At 37.7% G+C, this 11527-nt stretch overlaps 1 protein-coding gene across 1 annotated transcript; it reads right to left on the bottom strand.

The window, feature by feature from the left end:
- Positions 1-613: 613 nt before the first annotated feature.
- LOC143562468 (uncharacterized) lies at positions 614-10757 on the bottom strand. Its single transcript, XM_077050255.1, has 9 exons — positions 10635-10757; positions 4397-4520; positions 4259-4326; positions 4123-4182; positions 3896-4054; positions 2469-2615; positions 2181-2395; positions 1669-1777; positions 614-757 (listed from the first exon to the last, which is right to left on the bottom strand). The coding sequence occupies exons 1-9, from the start codon at positions 10755-10757 to the stop codon at positions 677-679; spliced, it is 1086 nt and encodes a 361-aa protein (XP_076906370.1). The 3' UTR covers positions 614-676.
- Between the last annotated feature and the right edge of the window lie 770 nt (positions 10758-11527).

Genomic DNA, 11527 nt, shown 5'->3' with positions numbered 1-11527 from the left:
TTGAGGCTAGCTCACCTCTATTATACCCCTAATTAACTACGAAATCCTCGATTGCAAGTAGCTTGATTGCTTAATGTTTTCTTCATAGGTAGAATTATGTATTTTAATAGCTTTTGGTGGTTAAAAATATATTGACTTTCCCAACAAATATTAAAATATGTCATAAAAATCTTAGAATTGCAATGATACTTCATTTATGTTAAAATGTACAACCAATTGAGTGCCTAATTCATTCAAATTGCTTAGACACATATTTACCTTTATTCTACTAAATTCACTGGAAACACATTCACTAAGCTACCTACAATTCAATACTAAGATTTCATTTAGACATTAACGTTAAATAAATAACTACTAGAGTAAATTGGTGTACACAGTCAAAACAATGTTAGGTTAGGTCACACCAACGGATCAACATAGCCTAACACACAGTGTTCTTTACTGGAATTGGGGACTTTTGTGGGTTTTGGATAGCTATGTTGCAGCTATTTTTAAACCAACTGTTGTAGGTGCTCTAATGATATCGATAATTCTTCATATACCACATGAACAGATCAATGTAATTTATAATAACGAAAAAACTGTTTGATTTCAACAAAAGAAACCTGGTTAGAAAGTTGAGTTTGATTCCAAACCTTGAAAGTAATAACTGGCCGCATGATTAACACAATGTTACCTATGATTCTAAGTTCCTTTGACCTTCCAACTCTTGCAAATAGTTCCCAAGTAGCCTTTGATCCAAAACCATATTCGGTATCTGCATGGTTTACATTTACAATATTAAAAAGTAAAACATTAAAATTACAAATTTAGAAAATAATAATAATAATAATAATTAATAATACAAATGCGTATAAATAACTATATGTTTAAACTATAAAACATGATTTCATTTCTCTCATCTTTTAAATTTTGGCATAAATATGCTTTTAGAGTTTAAGTTACAACATAAAACATATTTTTTAAAGTATTTTCAAAAATAAACAAGTCAACCCATGAACCTACCAGGTCGATTCAAACACGACACGTAACTAAACAAGTTCGCTGGTTCGACCCGAAACCGACCATTGTTAAAATAAACTAAACCCACAAATTTTGTGTTCGGTGTCAGAAACTTTGATTGTTACCAACACACAAATATGTCACCATGCGATTTATCATCTAAAATCAAACTGCCCCGTTATGTGTATCGCATTGGGTGTTACAGGTCGTGTTCGTGGGTTGACGGGTTCAACCTAAACACCACCCAAACCTGAAAATCATGTCAAACACGTGAAACTGTACAAGACACGTATATTCGCATGTTGACATGAACACGACCCATTTGACCCGAAAGTTATCTACTTATATTTTTTTACACATATTAATACTTTGAAAAATACAATTTCAGAACAAAAAATGCAAATTTATATAAAGCCATGACATCTTAATTACAAAACCATACATCAATTTCTTTTTAGTTTTAAATTTTGGCAAAAGATACCCAACCAATTTAGTTTATTATTAAAACACATTTTGAAAAAATAAAACAAAATACACAATATATGGGTTAAATGGGTCAACTCACAAACTGGGTTGGCCCAACGACGCGTTTATACCAAACCCAAACCCGCGAATTTCATGTTAGATGATCTAGATTGTCAGAAATATTATTAACGTGATGATAACCTTGTTCCCAAAGAACATTTTGGTGTTGTTGGAAATCGCCTCGATAAACTTAAGCTCCAGAAACTGGGGTGTGAGCTTCAACTGATTTGCTTCAGCCTCTTTCATGGTCCTAGATTCAAAATGAAAGAATCTTGCTAACTTAAAACACTTACCAGTTATTAATATTCAAAGGAGAAAACTACATAAACGGTCCTTGCGTGTTGACCATATTGCAAGTTTAGTCCCCAGATTTTAAAAACTTAAAAGTTAGTCCAAACATTTGTGAGAGGGTTGCACGTTAAATAATATATTTTAAACAATAAATAAAAGAGAAAATGTAAAATGACAAATATACCAACCCTAAGACCTAATTGGGACTAACATTGAGGACTAAACGTGCAACCCTCTCACAAATGTTTTGACTAAGTTTGCAACTTTTAAGACATCAATTGCAATATGGTCAAACCACAGGGACCACTTGTGCAATTTTCTCTATTCGAAATCATACAATATAACGAGTAAGATAAACTCACTGGTAGTATTTAGCATCAGCCAAACTCTTTTCTCTGGCAATATACATTGCATTAGAAATTTCTTCTTGCATTCGTAAACTTTCTTTTTCCATTAACTTCTGTCCCATAACAATCTTGCTGACATAAGCATTCTTCTCAGCTTCTGTAATTGCAATCTTTTTTTGTGTCTCTGCTTCTTTCTCAGCAACCCTCTGTCTTTCCATTGATACCAACACCTATATATGTACAATTTTGTTGTTTAAGGGTATTCTGGACAATTGGCAAGTGGTCAAAGAGAAAAAGTCATACGTTGGTGCGTTCTTCTTCCATTTGTTCAAAATTTCGCCTTACGCTCTCTGGGATACTAGGCTTTGTGACACGGACATTGATGATTTCAATGCCTGGTGCATAACGTGTACAGTCAGCTTGAAGAGCTTCTTTCATTGTTTCATCAATCTGAAATTTCACATTTTTTTGCCCTTTATAAAAACAAAGAAAGTAGGGCTCGTACGAAACTAATATAATTATAAGCATGCTACTTATAATACAACTTCTGTCACATTGCATATATGTGGGCCTGTAAATGAACCGCACGCCCTGTGAAACATTCGGCGGGAAGTTCGTTTATGTTCATTTGTTTAATAAACGAACGAACATGAACACATGTCTCGTTCGTTCATTTATATTCGTGAACGTTCGCGCTTGTTTAAGTTCGTTTGTTAGTATATTCATTAACTTTTTAGGCCCAGCAAATTGTTGTTCGCATTTGCATTTAACTGGTTTTTATCTAAGTTATGTTCGTTCATCTATGTCCAGTTATGTTCGTTCATTAACATTCGTGAACCATTTCTTTATACTGTTAATGAACATACATAGACGTACAATAAAACCATGTCCATTTAGTTGTTCATGCTCCATAGTTTATTCGGTTTATGTTAAACGAACGAACACAAAATGCTCCGTTTGTGTTCGTTTGGTTCATTTACAAGCCTACGTGTATGTTACAATTAAAATACAAAATACAAATACGCCTCTTCAGATGATCATACATGAAAACGATACAAAGATATATATGCATAGTGCATCCTCTACTTATAGACTATGAGTTAACTTCAAGCACTTAGGTAGCGTTTGGTACGCAGGAATGACAATAGGAATGGAATGATTCATTATGTAGGAATGAAAAAAGTGGTGTTTGGTTGCTCAATGGAATGGAATCATCCATTAAACATGGAATCCCATTCCATCAAATCCATTCCTTCCCACCCCCCTTCTTTTTTTTCATTCCATTCCTCCTTCACCCTACTTTCTCAACAACACCATCACCTAACAACCACCACCACCACTACCATCAGCACCACCACCAACTCCGCCAACACCACCACCGTTGCCACCACCATCGCCACCGCCACCACCAATTTCGTCGCCGGAGCTACCACCGTCGCCATTGTAGGTTTTCTTTTTTTTTTTTTTTGGGTTTAAAAAGTATTCACTTTTTTGAGATAGAAGTGTTTTTATAATTTCTACAATTTTTTTAGATACCAAACAATAAAAATTAATAAATGATTTCATTCCTATAGGTTAACCAAACAAGGAAAATGAATGGTAATGATCCATTTCATTCCCTTATCCATTCCATTCCTTCTTCCATTCCATTCCCCCTTCATTCCATTACCTCCAACCAAACATACCCTTAATTCAAAAGACAAGATATAAAAGCTGGTTTTACTCGATACCTGATCAAACTTGTCAATATAAACATCTTGAAGGGAGTGAACACTACAGAATTGATTGATCTCGTGATGAATCTTATCATATATCCAAGTATGGTCATACTCTACACCATAGTTGAGCAGTGTTTCATACACAGATTCCTTTTTTAGGCGGTTAACAACCTACATAAACGAAGGACTATGAGTTTTAAATCATAAAGAATTTGTGGGATCAGTACTATTGTATGTACCTCTATTCTGTCAAAGTTGATCAAAACACCTCCTTTTGTCCCACAAGGGATATCCCTCACCTATATATTATCAATTATCATAATGGGCAAAATTCATCTGTTCTTGATCATATTTAACCATCTAAGAAATGCTTACCAAATCTGTCTGAAGGGTCACTTGAACAGGCTCATAATGTGTTATTAAAGGTAATTTCAGATGAAAACCTAAAATTAAAACATGTACCAAATGTTCATTATATGAAACAGTATCATGTAACAAGTATTACTAACTGACCTGGAGTCGTAGTTGTCTTCTGAAGAGCACCCCCTATCCAGTAAACCCCAACGTGACCTTCGGGAACTTGATGCAGGATTGTTAAGCTGTTCTTAAAGTTTGGTGATGAAGATGGAATCACAACCTGTAGATACAAGATCCAAAAAGACATTTGAAATAATAATAATAATAATAACAATAATGTATGATGTGTCCATCGTGTCGGGTTGGCGGGTTAGCGTGTTGACGGATTGCGGGTTGAAATGTGCAACCCGAACTGGACCCAGATTATTATTCGCGTCAAAGAATTCAACCCTAACCCGCACACACAAAATTCGGGTCGACCTGAAAGCGACCAGTTTACCAAAAAATGTAAAGGATTTTTTTGAAAAATAAAATAGATATAACTTAAATTCGGTAGAGAAAATGAGTAATATGATTTTTTTTTTATTTTAAAAGTTAATTAAAATCATGAGATTTGATTTGAAATTGCAAGAGTATAGTCAGAAAAAGGAAAACGGAAAAAAAACAAAAATATAATTATAGTTTAATTTTAATTACTCAAATGGGTTAATGGGTCAACCCGTTTTTATACCCCGAGCCCAACCCTTTTTTCAAGCACGTCATGTGAGTCAACCCAAAACCTTTTTTTTTTCCGTGTCGGGTCCGGGTAGGGCTAGCAATTTCAAACACAAAACCTGTTAACACGACACGCCATGGGTTTTAACAGGTTTGGGTGTGAGCTTAACAGGTTTTGTGTCTTAAACAGGTCAACCTATTTAAGACATGTTTAAATTTGTGTCTTAACAAGTTAAAAACCTGTTAACCTGTTAGTAAGTTATTTAGATTTTTAAATTATATAATACTAATATACACTTCTAAAGTCCTAAACATAAAGTCATACTTACATACGGTGTTTCACTCTTGCCTGTTTAAAACCTGTATGGAACACGATATTCTATTTTCAATGGATGTTATGATTTGCTCTTTATGGTTTTTGTTTCAAGCGTGTTATGGATTCGAGGTTTTTTTTTTTGTTTTAAATATGTTTATGAATTATGAATTAATCAAAGACTTTTATGCTCGTTTTGAAACTTTTTGTTTCATTAAACATGTATTATTCATTGTGTCTTTAAACATATCCCTTAACAGGTCTTAACGTGTCAAGCTGTTACTAAACTGGTTCGTGTTTTCGTGTTTAGTACCACAGGTTATTAAACCAATATTATGATATATATGTAAATTATTTGTTTCTGTTATTACCTGTAATTGTCCTATAATAGGACCTCCTATTGTAATCATATTATTCAATTCAATACAATCATAATTCCACATACGTATTATATGGTATCACAGCCAGGGATCTCACAACCCTAAAAACAGCCGCCACCCTCCTCCTTTGTTTTCTTTTTTTTTTCTTTCACCTACCCAACCAGCCAACAATGGCCCTTACATCCTTCACCACAGTGGAGAAAACCAACAATTCTCACAAGTTTGGTTTTACCCTAAGTCCCACTAATTATGGTTATTGGAAAACCATGATCAAACCCTTTCTCATCACCAATGGTCTGTATGTTTACATCGATGGATCTATTCCATGTCCATCACAGACCATCGTTGCTACTGTTGACATGGCTGCCAAAGATTCAGCGCCATCGGCTATACAACAACCGAATCCCGACTATCTCACATGGGTCTCCAATGATGCCCATGTTCGCATGCAACTGCTGTCAACAATCTCAATCTCTGAGGCCTCATTCAAGCATGTTCAAGGCGATACTTCTCGTGACCTATGGCTTTCCTTGGAACGCGCCTATGCACCACACACATCCTCACGGGAACATACGCTACGAACACAACTTCTCAAGATTACCATGCAGCCCGATGAAGCATCTGCTGCCTATATCAACCGAGCACAAGAATACAACGATGCTTTAGCCAATATTGGTGCGGCTATGCCAAAAAAAGATGTTATGCTGATTATTTCAGGCCTTCGGGAAGATTACAACAACTTGAAGCCCACACTAGTTGCACGACACCCTCCAGTTACTTTACTGGAATTACCCGGGTCTAATAGCTGATCATGAATACATGAAAAAAAAAGAAGATCCCACTCTTCCTGCTGCTACCCAAGCCTTCACGGCTACCACCACCCGTGACTCGGCATCGCCGAACAGCCTGCAACTACCACCTGACACCGTGCAGTCCCTTAAGCAATTAATGACACAGTTAGGCTTCAATGTGCAACCTGCACAGCAGCAAAATCAAGTCTATTACAGTGCTCGTGGACAATCAAATCGTGACTGCGGTTCATATAATCGTCATGGACGAGGCAACTACAACAACAACCGAAACACAAGCTCCTCTTCAGGTAACAGTTCCAGATTTGCTTGGGCCTCTAATCAGAATACCGTCTATGGTTCTTGCAACAGGTGTGGCATTGGACACGTTCCATCACAATGTCCAAATCGTGATCCAGCAACAATTCGTCCAGCAAGACAGGCTCCACAAGCGAATTTTGCTGATCATCGCTCACAAGCATCATCGGTTTGGCTGCCAGACACCGGTGCAAACAGTCATGTGTCATCTAATCTCAACGGCTTTGACAATTCTTAGCCGTATTCTTGTTGGTAATGGCAATGGTTTACCTATTCTTCATATTGCCTCCACCACCTTTAATTCACCAAACAAAACCTTTTCTATAAACGAAATCCTACAGGTTCTACAAATTAAACGAAACCTTCTTTCTGTACAACGTTTTTGTCAAGATAATAATTCTTCTTTGAGTTTCACTCTACTTTTTTTTGTGTGAAGGATTCAGTTACCCGCACTATCCTCCTCATGGGTCCAAGTAAAGACGGTCTCTACTCTTTTCACTTACCAAAGATTCATGCTCTCCCAAATGTTGCTTTTTCCACCGTTCGAGCTTCTCCTACAACTTGGCACCAAAGACTCGGACACCCTCATTCGCAGCTTTTACAGACCATGATTTCTAAGAATTGTCTTCCTCTTATTAAAAACTCTGTTCTTCCTTTTTGCAATTCATGTCCCATGGGAAAGTCATCAAAACTGCATTTGTCTTTTAATAATTATAGAAGCACCCATGTATTGGATTTAGTTTTTTGTGATGTTTGGGGTCCAGCTCCTGTTACTTCTTTTTATGGTGATCGTTATTTTTTACTTTGCGTTGATCATTACACTAGATATATGTGGATATTTCCAATTAAACAGAAATCTGATGTATTCAGTGTCTTCAAACAGTTTCACACAATGGCTGAAAGACAATTTAAAACACAACTTAAATCGGTTCAAACAGATTAGGGGGGAGAGTTTCGAAACTTATCCTCCTTCTTTAAAACACTCGGAATCGTACACCACCTATCTTGTCCTCATACAAGCGAACAAAATGGCTTTGTTGAGAGACGACACCGTCATGTAGTCGAAACCGGCCTCACCCTCTTAGCACAATCTGGTGTTCCAATGCATTTTTGGAACTTTGCCTTTCAGACCGCCACATACCTCATAAACCGCATGCCCTCTCGTACTTCATCCCATATCTCTCCCTTCGAGAATCTTCTCAATCGAAAACCTGATCTTTCCTTTTTACGAGTTTTCGGTTGCCAATGTTTTCCTCACCTCCGTCCATACAATCCTCACAAAATGGATTTCCGTTCATTACCATGTGTCTTTCTAGGGTATAGCCCCTCTCATCACGGATATCAATGCCTAGATCCTACCAACAATCGCATTTACATCGCGCGGCATGTACGGTTTAATGAATCACACTTTCCGTTTCTTAAATCATCCTCTCCTACACCTACCCCACCTTCTCCCGATCCATACGTTTCATCTTATCCTTCTCCTACCACATATGACCAACCCTCGTCTTCCACAAATGACCTATCACATAACCCACCCTCTCCCAACAAAACTGAACCAAATCCCAGCTCAGCCCAAACCACTTTTATACAACCGAATCCAACATCCACTACCGGAACCATCTCCCTCGGCCCAGCCAAACAACTCACAACCACCGATCCGCCTACTGTCACCTACTCCCGTCATTCTCAAAACAACAAATCCAGCCTATCAAACCTATCAACATTCGGCTCAAACGAACCGACCACCTATTATCCCTCCTGTTCCACCACCAACTCAACCTACTGTTCAAACCCAATCTACTTCAATTCCCAACACAAACGCCACCCAAACACGTACTAGACCAGCAAACCTTCGACAAAAACCCAAGCAGACAACTCCTTATAATCCTTCTGCCTTTCACACTTCCGTTAACCCCTCCTTAACCGAACCACCCACCTTTGCCATTGCTAACAAAAGCCCTCAATGGCGTGCTGCCATGACAAAGGAATTCAACGCATTAATGAAAAATGGTACATGGACTTTAGTACCACCGGTTCCTACCGCTAATATTGTTGATTGTAAGTGTTACAGGTTGAAACATGATGAATATGGGAATATAAAATGCCACAAAGCTCGTTTGGTGGCAAAAGGGTTCAACCAACAGCCAGGAATTGACTACCACGAGACATTTAGTCCGGTTGTTAAATCCACCACGGTTCGTGTGGTTTTGTCGCTTGCCGTTACAAGGCGATGACCTGTTCGCCAGTTAGATGTACAAAACGCCTTTCTTCACAGAGATCTCAAGGAAACGGTGTGCTTGCGACAACCACAAGGCTTTACTGATCCACAAAAGCCAAATCATGTATGTCTTCTTCACAAGTCCCTGTATGGCCTCAAATAAGCTCCACGGGCCTGGTTCACTCGCCTTTCGAGTGTCTTATTGAAACTCGGTTTTCATGGGTCCAAAACAGATCCTTCATTGTTTATTTATGCCCACAATGGTCACTTATTATATATGCTTGTTTATGTGGATGACATAATTCTCACCGGCAACAATTCCCGCCTCATTGACCACATCATTCAACGGCTGAACACTACCTTTGCGATCCAAGACATGGGTCGGTTGTCATATTTTTTGGGCATTGAAGTACTCTTTAAAGGTAATGACTTGCATCTCTCACAGAAGAAATACATTTCTGATATCATTCAGAAAGCAGGTCTCTCTCAGGCAAAACCGGTTCACTCTCCTACGGCTCCTAATTCCAACTTGGCACTCGGATAGCCCTTAGTTCGACGATCCAGTGAAATTTAGACAAATTGTTGGGGCATTACAGTACCTAAATCTTACCAGACCTGACATAACCTTTGCGGTCAACAAGGTTTGTCAATGTATGCACTCACCTACAGAATATCATTGGTCTGCGGTTAAGAGAATTCTTCGGTATCTCCAAGGAACATCTCATCTTGGCTTACTGATTCAACAACAATCAGCCTCCGTCATTCATGCTTACACTGATGCCCATAAACGGTCCCTCACAGCCTTCTCCGATGCTGATTGGGCAGGCTCCCTTGATGACCGTCGTTCCACGGGGGGATATGCCATCTATCTTGGATCGAATCTCATTTCATGGCGTGCTCGTAAACAACAAACTGTCTCTTGGTCATCAACAGAATCCAAATACAAAGCCCTAGCTGACACTGTTGCTGAATTAAAGTGGCTTGAAGCACTTCTTAAGGAGCTTCACGTATCTATGACATTGGCACCTATCACGCGCGCACAAAACACGTGGAGATTGACTTTCATTTTGTGAGAGAAAGGGTAGCTCAAAAAAAGGTAGCAATACAGTTTATCAAGACTGACGATCAAATTGCATATGTGTTTACAAAGCCTCTATCCTCACAACGGTTTCTGCTTCTTAGATCCAAGCTAAAGGTCGCTCCCCGGCCTTAGCTTGAGGGGGAATATTAAACCAATAGTATGATATATATGTAAATTATTTGTTTCTGTTATTACCTGTAATTGTCCTATATATAGGACCTCCTATTGTAATCATATTATTCAATTCAATACAATCATAATTCCACATACGTATTATACAGGTCATCGTGTCTTATTGTGTCGTGTCTGACATGTTTTGAGGTAACCCTAGAATTCAAAATGAGTATGAATTTATATGATTCTGATATACCTAAATTGATCAATATATTGTAATAGTCAGAAGTTAAATCAACTTGTATGAGATCCAAACCCTCCAATTACGAGTTTGTAAAATTGAACATTGCGTACGTAAACTAAAAGCCCAAATAATTAAGGAATGAAACAAAAATAATAGTATAGAGATGTAAGCGGTTGTGTATGAATATGAAGTGTGATGGTTATCAGTATCACTTATCATACCATGGAGAAGATAAGAATGAAAGCAAATAGGACGGTGAGAATGGGGGTGAAATCTCCATTATTATTTCCTTGTGGTGGCCGTTGCTGTTGCTGTTGCTGTTGCGGTTGCCTTCCTCCGTCCATTGCCACTACTCTGTGATTCCAACAACGCTATTATTATTATTATTATGGCTTTTTTTACTCTCTTTAGTTTTTACGAATAATTAATTTACAACTCTAATCTCAAAACTAAATCTTTTGTACTGGATCATTAGACCAAGTGTTTGGGTGGAAACGAGCCGAGCAACTCTTATTGAGACCGATTTGAGATACCAATCTCTCAAATTCTAATAAACTCGTAGAATGAGATATGCTAAGAAAAAAAGAGACACGAACTTCGGAACACTTTTCTTATTTTTTTTTTCTTAAACAAATATTACAATATATAAGAAAACGATGCATGAAAAAAGGAAAACTCAACCAATAAAGCAACATTTGTTATGCAGGAATAGGAAGCGGATTGGAATGAACAATTATAAAGGAATGAAAAAAAAAGTTTTTGATAGTATAAGACAATGAAATCACATATTACATTGTTTATTTCATTCTCTTTAAAACACCTCAAATTCATTTTATCTACTCCTTAAGGCGTGTTCGTTTCACATAATGGAATGGAATTGGAATTGGAATTGGAATTTGCATAGAATTTGGAATTGGAAGGAATTGAATTTGGAATTTGAACATTCCAATAGGAATTGGAATTTGAAGGAATTGAAATCCAATTCCATTCTTGGTGTGTTCGTTTGATAAATGAATTGGAATCGAGTTTTTTTTATTTCATCCCATCTTTCACCCTACATTATCTCCACCACTCACCCACCGACCACCACAACCACCACCCGGCTGACCCTACC

This window comes from Bidens hawaiensis, unplaced genomic scaffold (genome assembly GCF_021521415.1).
Source record: "Bidens hawaiensis isolate Kalapana, Puna unplaced genomic scaffold, B.hawaiensis_p1.1 tig00021021_1, whole genome shotgun sequence".
Taxonomy (NCBI): domain Eukaryota; kingdom Viridiplantae; phylum Streptophyta; class Magnoliopsida; order Asterales; family Asteraceae; genus Bidens; species Bidens hawaiensis.
This window is presented reverse-complemented; position numbering and strand designations above follow the sequence as displayed.